This window comes from Symsagittifera roscoffensis, chromosome 4 (assembly GCF_963678635.1).
Source record: "Symsagittifera roscoffensis chromosome 4, txSymRosc1.1, whole genome shotgun sequence".
Lineage (NCBI taxonomy): Eukaryota > Metazoa > Xenacoelomorpha > Acoela > Convolutidae > Symsagittifera > Symsagittifera roscoffensis.
This window is the reverse complement of record NC_087065.1, coordinates 71828327-71842786: the sequence shown is the minus strand read 5'-3', so window position 1 is coordinate 71842786 and position 14460 is coordinate 71828327. Positions and strand designations below refer to the sequence as shown.

Genomic DNA, 14460 nt, shown 5'->3' with positions numbered 1-14460 from the left:
CTTGATGAGAAGTTGAAGTTGAAAATTAGTTTAAGCTGTTTTTTAAGCTTATCTAGAGGAACCTGAAGAAGCTGAAATTTGACTTAGATTGATATTGATTCTAAATTTAGAAATGGAACAAGAACTACCTCTATTGGCTAATTCATAATTTTTTCCCCTAATTTTTGAATAAATCAAAATGCACCAGTGATACTGGGTAAATAGGTCGAAAATAATTCAAGTGAAAACAATCTGATACAATTGTTTGCCCCTCGGTGATGTCATAAAGCTATCCACCCTAATTACGTATAAACAATTTATTCCCAAGGATGCCGGTTAAATACCCCTATCAGAAGTTCAATTGAAAAAATTAATCTGATAAGATCTTTATTAGGCCCCCAAGAAAGAAAAAAAGAATAGGCTACTTGAGTAACATATTCACGCGACTTTGACAGGTTGACCTCTCTCCCAAAGTAGGCTTGACATCTTGCTGCTCTATACTACTGAAAGGTAACGTAAACAAGGCAGGACCGCTATACCCACCTTAAAAAGCACAACCAACTATTTCAATTTTGTGAAATTTTGGGGAATGTTGGTAATCATGACCAAAAAGTAATGAAAACTGCCTTTATTGTGACGACAATTTTATTGGACTATTAAACACCCCAGTAAACTTGATGAAATGAACAATTGTCTTTTCAACTTGTGTAAACTCAAGGAGTTTTCGGTAGTCAAGAACAAAAGTAGTGGGAGTTACCAGTATTGTGACGACAAATTTTTTTGGGACACCGCTGTGCAGTTTTGATTCTGCAACTATCGCTACCCCAGTTGTTTTGAAAAAATGAACAAAAGTGAGCTTAACAAGATGGATAAGTTAGCCACATACTATCCTCAAAAACGGAAAAAGTTGCTTCCAAGTTGTTGAATGGAGATTTCTCAGGAAGCATCGCTTCTTTAGGTGGTGCAGAGTCAGAGATTATCCAGGACAGTTTTCGACCTTCCAAGTTGTTGCATGGGGATTTCTCGGGAAGCATCTATGTTCTGGTAATTTGGGGCGTTTCAGGGTGTATCGCAACCAGCATCTGTTGTCCGCCTTCAAAGTAGTTGAATGGAGATTTCTCAGGAAGCATCGCTTCTTTAGGTGGTGTAGAGTCAGAGATTATCCAGGACAGTTTTCGACCTTCCAAGTTGTTGCATGGGGATTTCTCGGGAAGCATCTATGTTCTGGTAATTTGGGGCGTTTCAGGGTGTATCGCAACCAGCATCTGTTGTCCGCCTTCAAAGTAGTTGAATGGAGTGTTCTCAGAAGCATCGCTTTTTTAGGTGGTATAGAGTCAGCGATTGTCTAGGACAGTTATCGATCTTCCAAGTCGTTGCATGGGGATTTCTCGGTAAGCAGCTGTGTTCTAGTAATTTGGGGCGTTTCAGGGTGTATCGCAACCAGCATCTGTTGTCCGCCTTCAAAGTAATTGAATGGGTTGTTCTCAGAAGCATCGCTTTTTTAGGTGTTGTGGAGTCTACGCGTCGGGTTTCCATATCGATCTGGTTTATGAGGACGAATTCTCGCTTTCCGAGAGCTAATCAGCTAGTAGCATGGTTTCAATTTTTTAATGAAACTTGATGAGAAGTTGAAGTTCAAAATAAGTTGAAGCTGTTTTTTAAGCTTATCTAGAGGAACCTGAAGAAGCTGAAATTTGACTTAGATTGATATTGATTCTAAATTTAGAAATGGAATAAGAACTACCTCTATTGGCTAATTCATAATTTTTCCCCCTAATTTTTGAATAAATCAAAATGCACCAGTGATACTGGGTAAATAGGTCGAAAATAATTCAAGTGAAAACAAGAATCTGATACAATTGTTTGCCCCTCGGTGATGTCATAAAGCTATCCACCCTAATTACGTATAAACAATTTATTCCCAAGGATGCCGGTTAAATACCCCTATCAGAAGTTCAATTGAAAAAATTAATCTGATAAGATCTTTATTAGGCCCCCAAGAAAAAAAAAGAATAGGCTACTTGAGTAACATATTCACGCGACTTTGACAGGTTGACCTCTCTCCCAAAGTAGGCTTGACATCTTGCTGCTCTATACTACTGAAAGGTAACGTAAACAAGGCAGCACCGCTATACCCACCTTAAAAAGCACAACCAACTATTTCAATTTTGTGAAATTTTGGGGAATGTTGGTAATCATGACCAAAAAGTAATGAAAACTGCCTTTATTGTGACGACAATTTTATTGGACTATTAAACACCCCAGTAAACTTGATGAAATGAACAATTGTCTTTTCAACTTGTGTAAACTCAAGGAGTTTTCGGTAGTCAAGACCAAAAGTAGTGGGAGTTACCAGTATTGTGACGACAAATTTTTTTGGGACACCGCTGTGCAGTTTTGATTCTGCAACTATCGCTACCCCAGTTGTTTTGAAAAAATGAACAAAAGTGAGCTTAACAAGATGGATAAGTTAGCCACATACTATCCTCAAAAACGGAAAAAGTTGCTTCCAAGTCGTTGAATGGAGATTTCTCAGGAAGCATCGCTTCTTTAGGTGGTGTAGAGTTAGAGATTATCAAGGACAGTTTTCGACCTTCCAAGTTGTTGCATGGGGATTTCTCGGGAAGCATCTATGTTCTGGTAATTTGGGGCGTTTCAGGGTGTATCGCAACCAGCATCTGTTGTCCGCCTTCAAAGTAGTTGAATGGAGTGTTCTCGGAAGCATCGCTTTTTTAGGTGGTATAGAGTCAGCGATTGTCTAGGACAGTTATCGATCTTCCAAGTCGTTGCATGGGGATTTCTCGGTAAGCAGCTGTGTTCTAGTAATTTGGGGCGTTTCAGGGTGTATCGCAACCAGCATCTGTTGTCCGCCTTCAAAGTAATTGAATGGATTGTTCTCAGAAGCATCGCTTTTTTAGGTGTTGTGGAGTCTACGCGTCGGGTTTCCATATCGATCTGGTTTATGAGGACGAATTCTCGCTTTCCGAGAGCTAATCAGCTGGTAGCATGGTTTCAATTTTTTAATGAAACTTGATGAGAAGTTGAAGTTGAAAATTAGTTGAAGCTGTTTTTTAAGCTTATCTAGAGGAACCTGAAGAAGCTGAAATTTGACTTAGATTGATATTGATTCTAAATTTAGAAATGGAACAAGAACTACCTCTATTGGCTAATTCATAATTTTTTCCCCTAATTTTTGAATAAATCAAAATGCACCAGTGATACTGGGTAAATAGGTCGAAAATAATTCAAGTGAAAACAATAATCTGATACAATTGTTTGCCCCTCGGTGATGTCATAAAGCTATCCACCCTAATTACGTATAAACAATTTATTCCCAAGGATGCCGGTTAAATACCCTTATCAGAAGTTCAATTGAAAAAATTAATCTGATAAGATCTTTATTAGGCCCCCAAGAAAAAAAAAGAATAGGCTACTTGAGTAACATATTCACGCGACTTTGACAGGTTGACCTCTCTCCCAAAGTAGGCTGGACATCTTGCTGCTCTATACTACTGAAAGGTAACGCAAACAAGGCAGCACCGCTATACCCACCTTAAAAAGCATAACCATATTTTTCAACTTTGTGAAATTTTGGGGAATGTTGGTAATCATGACTAAAAAGTAATGAAAACTGCCTTTATTGTGACGACAATTTTTTTGGACTAATAAACACCCCAGTAAACTTGATGAAATGAACAATTGTCCTTTCAACTTGTGTAAACTCAAGGAATTTTCGGTAGTCAAGACCAAAAGTAGTGGGAATTACCAGTATTGTGACGACATTTTTATTGGGACACCCCTGTGCAATTTTGATTCTGCAACTATCGCTACCCCAGTTGTTTTGAAAAATGAACATAAGTGAGCTGAACAAGATGGATAAATTAGCCACAAACTATCCTCAAAAACGGAAAAACTTGCTTCCAAGTCGTTGAATGGAGGTTTCTCAGGAAGCATCGCTTCTTTAGGTGGTGTAGAGTCAGAGATTATCCAGGACAGTTTTCGATCTTCCTAGTTGTTGCATGGGGATTTCTCGGGAATTATCTATGTTCTGGTAATTTGGGGCGTTTCAGGGTGTATCGCAACCAGCATCTGATGTCCGCCTTCAAAGTAGTTGAATGGAGTGTTCTCAGGAAGCATCGCTTTTTTAGGTGTTGTGGAGTCTACGCGTCGGGTTTCCATATTGATCTGGTTTACGGGGACGAATTCTCGCTTTCCGAGAGCTATTCAGCTGGCAGCATGGTTTCAATTTTTAAATGAAACTTAATGAAAAGTTCAAGAGAAGTTGAAGTTGAAATTTAGTTGAAGCTGTTTTTTAAGCTAATCTAGAGGAACCTGAAGAAGCTGTAATTTTGACTTAGATTGAATTTGATTCTAACTCTAGAAAAGGAACAAGAACTCCCTCTATTGGCTAATTAATAATTTTTTTCTCCCTAATTTTTGAATAAATCAAAATGCACCAGTGATACTGGGTAAATAGGTCGAAAAATAATAGGTCGAAGTGAAAACCGGACTGCAATAAGAGTGTCAAGATTCTGGTTAACTCATTCCGTAGGCTTCTCATAAAGGACCAGTTCACGTTGGGTCCGTCCATAGAAATTTGTAACTTCTGCTGGGGATGAACCTGAACAAAAGTTTTTGTTTCCGATGAACAACTAGTTAAATTTACCAAAACTTAATTTCGATAACTTACCTTGAAAACTCCTCTGAACTGCTGAAGAATATCCACAGCTCTCGCATGTCCCAAAGCACGTGAATCGTAGTAGTGGCTCCGCCCTGTATATGATTTCTTACAAAGAACACATCTGAACTCGTGTTCAGTTGTTGAGTTAGCAACCCACAATTTAAATTAAACCATCTTGAAGCCAGTCTTCGTCGATTTTACATCTTTCCTCGACTGAACATTCGCGACTCATACCCCCTGAAAAAATTACTGGCTAACTCTTAATGAACAATTGAATTTAGTGGAGTAAAAACTAAAAGGCCAGCAACGCTTTCACGCTCCTGGCCCTGACACAACTTTGCTCGCCCTGACACGGCCCTGACTGCCCTGACAATATTTTGTTTGCCCTGACCGCGTGGCAATCCTGAACTAGCATCCTGTGGGTTATCTGTTTTAAACGCTCGAATGAGAGATTATTTCACTTGCAAACGAAATGCAATTTTTTTGAGTGACTAAATGCATCGAGTGAATTAAGAGTGGCTTTTCTGGCCTCAATTAGTACACTTAATTGCAATACTACTATGGCTGTAAAAGGGCTTAATGTGAAGCAATGTATCGGTTTTAAAAGGGGTTTAAATTGTCGTGGCGTTATTTTGTCACGGCGTTATAAAATAGAAAGGTGTAAACATAGGGGTGTAAACATAGGGGTTGAATGACGTGGGGTTAAAAAGTGTGGCACCGTAATTCTCACCCGATTGATTGTCCGACTGATGTTTTTCTCTACATTAATGACGAGAAAAAATTCGGTAACTTTTTTTCTGTTTTGTTTGAGCAATCATTTGCCTCAAAGTAAGAGCGAGCTTGAGTGGGACAAATTTTGCTCAATTGATTTGTTTTGAGTAAATATGAAGTTCTTTTGCTGAATGGAGGGTGAACTGCGCTCTGCAAAAACAAAATGACGTGAAAAATGGTTTCAAGCGTGTATATCAGTTTGAAGTGGAGTTAAACGTTTTCTCCTGTGTTCCAATTTTGCCCGATTAGGGATCTTAATCAAAGTAGTTTCCATCAGAAAAAGTCCTGAAGTTCAAAGCTCGAAACAGTTTTTTGGTTCAATTATTCATTGACACCTTTTAACTATTAGTTTGCTTTGTTAGTTTCTGTAAATGTTTAATTCAAACTTTATGTTTACAGACCTTTTTTTATCTCAAACGCCGCGATAGTTGGGTGGGTTCGCAGAAGAAATTGTCAAAAAAAAATATCGACAGTCCTGTGTTGTTTTATCTTAAATCACGCATTAACTGACTCCAACCTGATTTTTTTCTTATAAATCAAGCCATTCTATCTGCTATAGAATCACCTGATATAGTGATGGCCGGGTGATACTCAACTTTAAAAGTGCTCGAAATCGCTCTTCGAAAATTCGCCGTGAGTGCAGGAAGTTTCAACAAAAAGGCTGTCAGTATCGTCTTGTAAGAAGTATAAACATAAATTTCGTCATCCGTATAGCATGAAGGTTGCTTATTTCCTAAAATTTATTTTGGGTACTCTAGAGCAGTTTTGTTCGACTTGTTTTTTTTTTTAAATGGACGTTAAGCATTAGCAGATATTTTATTTGTTTCTCTTCAAAACCATGGCGATATGGTTTTTCAAAATGTTGAATTTCAGAGTCCGGTTATGCCTAAAGCAAAGCCGGTTAAAAGTGCTCGGCCACCTGGGCGCAAACAAGGCAGCAACAATCAGAAGGAAGGCAAAGATGTGAAGCTAACAAAAGACGAAAAGGCAGTCGTCAAGTTCCTATTTGACAACGTCGAAAATAAAAAAGCGAACATGTACGGCAACAATAAGCTCTACTTCGCTGGGGCAAAAGCAGTAACATGTTTGATGGAGTCCAAATTCGCCCAAGGCAAATATGGAGAGACGTTGTTCAACAATCGGAAAATGGCCATCGAGTTTTGCCAAAACTTACTCAACAAAAATTCATTCCACCGCGTTATCAAAATAGTCAAAAAACAGAAGCCAAGAGTTAAAGAAACTAGTAAGGACGAAAGCAGCAAAAGCAAGTCATCCAAAAAGAGCTCTAGCAAACCAGGAGAAAACGAAGAAAAGGAAGAGAAAGCAACAGCTGGACCAGGGGGTGACCAGGATTCGAACTCGGGACCTCAGAAAAGAAAGATCAAGAAAGTGGAACCAGAAGTGTCTGACAAGAAGAAAGAAAATAAAGAAGAAAAAGAAAATAAAGACAGCAATAGTAAATCAAGTGTTAAAAAGGACGATAATGAGTCGTCTTCTGAATCTAAACCAAAGAAAAAGATCAAAGGAAAAGTCCATCTCGATTTGAATCCGGTTAGTATCAATATATAATGATAAGGGATCTACTTTACAATCTCCATCCCCTTCCCTCCTATGATATCTACCAAAGAATCTCCACCTTTATAAACAAGACAGTAAATACGCTCTAAATAGTTCTATCGAAATTCTAATTTAGCTGCATTCTGATTTGTCGAAAAGTCGACTAATTTAACCTACTTAACAATCCCCCATCTTGAAGAGGGAGGGACTGTTAATTAGATCTATAATAAGAACTGCTTCGAAGTCAGATCAGAAGAATGGCTTTTTCCGTGAAAAGTTCATTTGTGCGTAGTATGAGTTATTGGTAAATCACAGAGACCGTTCTGCTCTAGACAAAGATAGGTAAGAAACTAGTCAGGGCGAAAGCAACAAAGAGCTCTACCAAATTAGGCGAGAACAAAAAGAAAGAGAATAAAAATAGCAAGGCCAGTGTGACCAGGATTCGAACTCGGGTCCTCAGAAAAGATAGAAAAGAAAATCAGACTAACTGTTGTGAATGGTGATCAAATTTTCGGCTGATGATTTTCTGCTAATTGGGTGCCTTGCAAACTATTGAGTAAACAAGCTTCGGTTTTGCTTGTTATTATGTCTGCCATAATTTCCTATTAAGTTACCTACTAAGAAATCCTACGATAATCTTTAAATTTTGGAAAAATCATTAGCAAAGGGAAGTAAATTCAAAAAATTAAGCGCTGTATTTTATAAAGTCTTACAATCAAATCATTAGACGTAAAAAGAATTTAGAATCTTTTTTAGAACCAAACATTCTACGACGATCCCAAGTGCTACTACGTATGGGTGTACGAGTCGCAATCGATCTGGAAGAGTCTGATTGGCGGAGGCCTCATCATCGGCTCCATCGCAATCTGTCTGTTCCCTCTCTGGCCAGAATGGCTACGCTACTCGTCCTGGTACGCCACCAGCTCCGTGGCCATGCTTCTACTCGGCATCCTCATAGCTCTGGCTCTAGTGCGGCTGATGGTCTATGGAGTGGTGTTTGTGTACACAAAGTCAAAGTGTCGATTCTGGCTGTTGCCGAACTTGTTTGCCGAAGTCGGGTTCTTCGAGTCGTTTGTGCCATATTACGAGAGCAAGTGGATAAAGTCGGGGGATAAAAAGAAGGATAAAAAAGACAAGGCGAAGAATTCATCGGACGAGGAACGAGATGAAGAGGAAAGTGTGCATGGAGGCGAGGATGAAAATCAGGACAACAAAGAAAATGAAGATTTGTCGTCGGATGAAAACAAATCGGATGCCAATGACTCAAACTTAGTTGGCAATGAACACTTGCCAAATAATGACGCGACTCCTGAAGAGAATGAAAACAACGCCAATGAGAACGAAGAAGAAAATTCGTCCACTAACTCGGTTAACGAGAACGATTTTGAGGTGCTAGATGCGCAATCCTAGCATTCGCTATGCTTCCATGTCAATTTTTAAATCCTAAACCAATGAATTACACTAAAAATGGCCACCGCGTCACATGTTGTAGAAGAAAAAACTATGTTAATAAAGCTTTTATAAATTCACTCTAAAATTATTGAATTGCTACATGTTTTAACGTTGTCAGGCGGGTTAGCTTGGTTAGTGTTTTCCATTATTGTGCTGTCTTACTTGCGGGTGGTTGTAATTTTTCCTCTAATTTAATGTTACATATCTACCTACTTTTTCCAAGAACTCAAATATCTCAGGTCCTCAGCTGGTTTGAATTGAGAAGTGAGATAGTTCGCACTAACAGTCATAATTATCCTTGCGAGAGCAAGTGTCTGGTTATCGGGAACTAGACTTTTTCCCGTAAACAACTTGTCTTACAAATCTGTAAGAAATTGATTTTGCTTTATTATTAATCTTAAAAACATCCAGGCTCCTTCACACGTGGTCTGTAGCTAACGCTTCGCACCTTAAGGTCACCGGTTCCATTACCGGACGGCTCTTATTTTTTTTGGTATGCATCAAGTTTTTTTTGTATGCATGAAATAGAGGTTTTTTTCCGAGAGAAGATGAATTGTCGGACTTTCGCTATTCTGGTATGCTGTTTTTTCGGCTCAGTTGACACTTCACGGATGTTTCTTGTGCTGCGAGCATTTTTCCTTGTAGTTGCAACTGTGATTTACTCCGGTAATTTATAAATTTACTTAACCTGACTCAGTATATTTTTGGACACTTTAAAAATACACAGTGACTACGTGAAGCTTTGCATAACTTGCGATACAGAGCAGGCATAGCATTGTAGGCTAGTGAATAGTTCAAACAAATTATTTTTTTAGAAAAAAAAATATTTCAATCTCATTCTCTATTCAATAGCTTGCAATGCTACGCTTAATGAGATACAAAGCTCCGCTTTGCCTCTGTGTATTTTTAAGTGTCAATCAACGAATTGAAGACACTTAATTTTACGTAGATCTTGGTATTTACGTAGATTGTTTTTTTTTATGTTGGTTGTGAATTTACCTACTCCGATTTTGGAACACATATATTTTTTTTCTCTTGATTATTTGGCATGAAACGTTTTGGCTCGCAATTTACCGGCTTACAGACCTCTTTTTGAATCGTTTGAGAAGTTAAATTGTTTTATCTAACTTTTTTGAGGTGGTACTTAAAAAAAAATTTTGTTGTTAATTTTTTTGAATAAAAGTTTTGTCGACGCAACTTGTGCCTGCTCAAGAATCGTCGGCTTTGTTATCGCGCATCGGCCATGCTAAGCATGTTTTGTACTCCAAGTATTGCTATGCTTGCTGCACCTCTGCTCAAGAATCATCGGCTTTGTTACCGCGGATTGGCCATGCATTGTATGTATTGTACTGCAAGTATTGCGATGCTTTGCTGTATCTCTGTTTTTGAACCTTCTAAATGTGCAAGTAATTCATTTCTAATATTTCGGATTTTTTTGCAATTTTTATTATTTTTTGAGAAAAAATTTTTTGAAGTTTTTTTTCTATTTGTAGGTTCATCTGCAAACAGTGAACATCATTCATTTTTTGTATCGCAACTGGTGTGAAGCTCTGCTTCGCCTCTGTGTAAAAGATTCTTTTGGAATTCAAAGAGCTCTAGACCGATTTATTTTATCTTTTCCGAATCTCAAAATGTAATTATTTAAAAAAAATTAATCATTTGTTTCTATTTTTTGACACTTTTCCATTAAAACTTTGCAAATCTCCTTTTGCTATTTTGCCCATTGTTAATGGTTTGCAAATTGCTTGGATTTAAAAAAAAATTTCAATCTGTTTTATAAGAGAATTTTTGCGATAAGTTTTTCAAGGATTCATTTATAGCCATTGTTGGTGCACCACCTTTTTTGAATAATTTTTGATGCAGAATTGGTGTCAGAATTTTTTGCCTGCAAAAATGACACCTAACTTTTTGAGTTAATAATTCTGAGCTTTAGTGCCATCAGCTTGCTTGCCCCTCTTGGCTTTGGTTTCGTTGTCATTACATTTTGAGAGAATAATGATATCTGATCAATCGAGTGTTTTAAAAAAGACAGTTTTGTTAGGTATAGTCTTTCAAGTTTTTGTTTTTCATTAATTTTGGAAGATACCTTATTATGAACTTAAAATATTTTTCGAGTATTTTTACGCTCTCGATAAGCGAGCGTTATCAAACCGAGATGTAGACTTTTTTCGGGTCAACAACTAGTTTAACAGAGTCTTTTGAATCTTTTTACCTTTGTTTTATAAGAAATCAAAAGTCAGATGTTGATTCGCTCATGTGGCGAAGAGCTAATGCACCTGCCTATAAAGACAGGTCAATTGTTCGAATCCGGCCAGGACCAGTTTTTTTGTGAGGGAAAAATGTCCGCGGGATTTTTTGTCGGCATAGTTGCCGCAGCACGCAATTTGCTCAAAATTTGGGCATTTGTATTCAAACTAAAAAATGTTTCGAGTGTATTTTGGTGTTCGGCCAGTAAGTGAGTTCTAGGAAGTTTTGTCTATTTTTTTTCTATTTTTTCATGCTGTTCATTACAATTGCAAGTTATTTTCTTTCTAAATTCCAAAAGTGCTCTGTGCAGTGGTGACACCGATGCTTGAGTCGACATCGCTGAAGTTCCAGTCGAGACCTGTTTTTTTTTTGTGGAAACTGAAAGTTTTCTAATATCTGTCTGGAAATTTTGGCGGCTTAGGTCCCGCAGAAAGATTCGGTTTTCGGAATTTTCAAAGTTCTTTGTAAACCTTCTAATAGTGCTGGTAATTTTGTTACATGAATTTTTGTCCTTTTTTGCAATCCTTAATAGTTTCTTTGTCAATGTTATAACAGGTTTTGATAATTTTTAAAACAGTTTTTTATTTTAATTTTTGAGTTGTCTTTTTCTTCGCAGTTAATCACAGTCATTCATTTTTTATCGCAAGTGTTGCGAAGCTCCGCTTCGCCTGTGTGTTTATTTTGTTTTGGTGAAGCGTTGCAGTTTGAGCATTTGGTTGCAATGTTTTTATCCAATCTCGCTAACAAACGTCGTTGCGCTGCCGAGTAAATCAATATTAGTACTAGGCAACTTTCTGAAACAGCTTCGCTATGTGGCATGTCTTTTCAGGACGGAGAGCTTGTCAAAATTTTGAATTTCAAAACGTTTTAGCTCATTTTTTTGACAGCAGTTTGATTTTCGGCTAAACGGGGTAGACAAAAACATGGTCGCCTTAGTTGCCTCTCGGGAAGTGATTTCCGATGTTTGTAATGCAAAGTTTTTCGTAAAAACGCTAACCGTAGTGTTGTTATGAACGTTGATTTTATGCGATTCTTAACTTTGTAACCTTCTTCAACTTATACACAAGCGGGCGTAATGTATTAGATTTTTTAAAATCTAAATTACAAATGAAAGTGCTTAAAATCACGATCTGTAGCATTGGATTTTTCCTAGCATTTGTTCTCTGCTGTTTTAAGGTGGCTAGTGTTTGCAGTTAGTCAAGGTTACTTGGCTTAGGGAGGCGGACGCGAGCTTCTCAAGCTACTTCTTGAAGGCTCAACGCCGCACTAGTGCAAGTTTTATTTATAATTGATGGCATTTTTGCTGCATAGCCATGGCAATTTATTAGCATCTATAGCTGTATCATTGCTGGCTAGTGTTAGCAAATTTTCAATGAATCGTGCAGATGCGAGACCGTCAAACTGAAATTGCGAGGTAGCAATTTAGAATCCGATACATAGCAAATGTTTTAATTCAAGGATTATTTCTACTTTTGTTAATTCCATTTTAAGAGGAGCTGCTTTTTGTCGTTTTCTCGCTAGTGTGCGAAGCGCAGCTTTGCCTGTATGTTTATTCTTACAAATAAATTGAAAGCATCTGCTGGATCGATGTTTTCTGTTGTTCATTGAAAAACAATCAGTATAAAAGCTCGAAAGTAAGTATTTGGACAGCTCGAATTGAGTTCTGCGCAAGGTATATTTGTTTCAGGAAATTGATCAGAATTGAAATTTTACGCTCGTGACCAGCATGCGTTATAAAATCGGAGTATTTGACTTTTTTCCTGGTGAATATCTTGTCTCGCAGAGTCACTAAGTCATTTGATAGCTTGCCTTATAAATCGTTTGATTAAAAAAAAGGTTTTAAGAACGTGTGAAGAAGGATCTGGTTTTTAAGACGCTTTGGAAAACATTTTCAGCTTTTCTCAAAAACCTAAATTTTTTCTCAAAGGCACTCTTCTGATTGTCTTATATTTGGTTCCAATGGGAAGAACGCCCACTCTCCTGTGTGCCTGCTTAATCTCCTAGTCTCTTCTTTCCTTAGTCCACTTTCTGCAGTCTTCAAAAAAGCCTGTGGGGAATTTTACCACTATTTCTGGATTTTTCATCATTTGCTCGGAAACCGCTCATCCAAATTTGAGATTTTGGGTTCAACGGCTAGAAAGGATCATTGGAAGCTCCTCTGTCTAATAGGCTATAACCAAATTTTGGTACACAAAAAGTTTGGGTCCTCGGAAAAGTCATTTTTTCGACTTTTTGACAGTTGTTTGAAACTTTGTTTTTTTTTCTCAAAAACTACCTTACTAAATCTGAGATTTTCATTCCAATCGAAATGACGGGTTGTGTGAAGCTCCCCTAGCTAAGCCCAAACTTATTAAACAAAACTTATTTTGATTATTTGACAGTTTTTCAACTTTTTTGAACTTTCTCGGAAACAGCCCTTTCAAATCTCAGATTTTGGGTTCGATGAAGTGAAAAGAGTGTGTGAAGTTTCTGAATAAGCGGCTCTGTCCAATTTAGATCACACAAAAGTTATGGCCCTCCAAAATGTCATAATTTTGATTTATTGGCTGTTTTTTGAAAACTTTTCTTCTCGATAACTACCCTACCAAAGCTGAGATTTTGGGCTCAAAAGAGAGAAAGATTGTGCTAAGCTCCTTTGCATAAGCGACGAAGTCCAAATTTTTTTCCACAAAAATTTTATTAACCTCGAAGAAGTCCAAGTTTCGATTTTTTTTGCCGTTTTCAATTTTTCTTTTCTGGAAAGCTACTATGCCCATTTTGACAGTTTGGGTTCAATGTAGAGAGCGGGTTGTTCCTTTTATGAGCAGCAACCAGTCTAAACTTTCGTACAAAAATGTTATGACCATCAGAAAAGTCAAGGTTTTGGTTTCGTATCCGTTTTTTGAACTTTCTTGACTTTTCTTGAAAACTACCCAGCGGATCCTAATATAAATGTTTAATCGAGGCACCAGTTTTTGGGAAGCCTGAATGCAAAACCCCCATGCTACACCTTGAAGTTAGTGAGAAAAATAATAGGTCATTGGGAACATTCCAAAATTTCACTCTTACTTATCCGTACAACAAATTCAAAAATATAAAATAGGTACTTCCGGCTTTAGCTAGCCTCTAGTTCAAATTCTAGTTCTGTCGCTGCACTATTAGTCTTAAGGTAACGTCGATGCCTGGCTCTCCGAAGGCCCGTCGTTCGAATACTGCTAGGACCCGCTTTTTGATAACTGAATCTGGTTCCGTTTGACAAAAAAAGGTTTGACTATCGTTTTTCTGCATACTTTTGTCGGCTTAAATGCCATCACATGGACTTTGCTCATAATCTTAACAAGTTCCACTTTGTTTGAGAATATGTTCTTGTTGTCTTAATATTATGTTGCAGTGATTTGAATTCCAAGAAAATGCCGATTTTTTTGGAACTTTTTTATACGATTAGAGTTCTTATTGTGTCTGCTCATTCTCCTTTCTGAGATAAAAGAAAGCATTTAAATTATGATATTAATCTGATCGCAAAAATAAAAATTAAAACGATTTTCCCCTTTATTTTTTTTGCAAATGATTCTGCTGCTTGTTTCAAGTTTGTCAAGGGAGCTTTTTTTTAATTAAAAAGACGATAGAGAACGACATGTGCGTGCCTAGTTTTGAAATACTTTGAAGTTTACGACAACTTTGAATCAGGAAGCAATCGTTTTACAGACATTTTACCTGAAGACAGTCATATAATTTTGTCTCCCAAATGTTGCGAAGAAAGTATGAAAACCTCTGTGTAAAAACGTATAATTCTT

The 14460-nt window shown here is 37.5% G+C and overlaps 3 protein-coding genes across 6 annotated transcripts in view; 2 read left to right on the top strand and 1 right to left on the bottom strand.

Annotated features, from left to right (window-relative positions):
- The window catches only part of LOC134845124 (AP-2 complex subunit alpha-2-like), a 606200-nt gene that overhangs the window by 316982 nt on the left and 274758 nt on the right, over positions 1-14460 (top strand). The window lies entirely within an intron of this gene.
- Positions 1-14460, bottom strand: part of LOC134845123 (FACT complex subunit SPT16-like) — a 590873-nt gene that overhangs the window by 322616 nt on the left and 253797 nt on the right. The gene's annotated exons all lie outside the window — the stretch shown is intronic.
- LOC134844019 (translocation protein SEC62-like) lies at positions 6309-8635 on the top strand. Its single transcript, XM_063860469.1, has 2 exons — positions 6309-6982; positions 7745-8635. Exons 1-2 carry the CDS (start codon positions 6314-6316, stop codon positions 8396-8398), a joined length of 1323 nt encoding a protein of 440 aa, XP_063716539.1. The 5' UTR covers positions 6309-6313; the 3' UTR covers positions 8399-8635.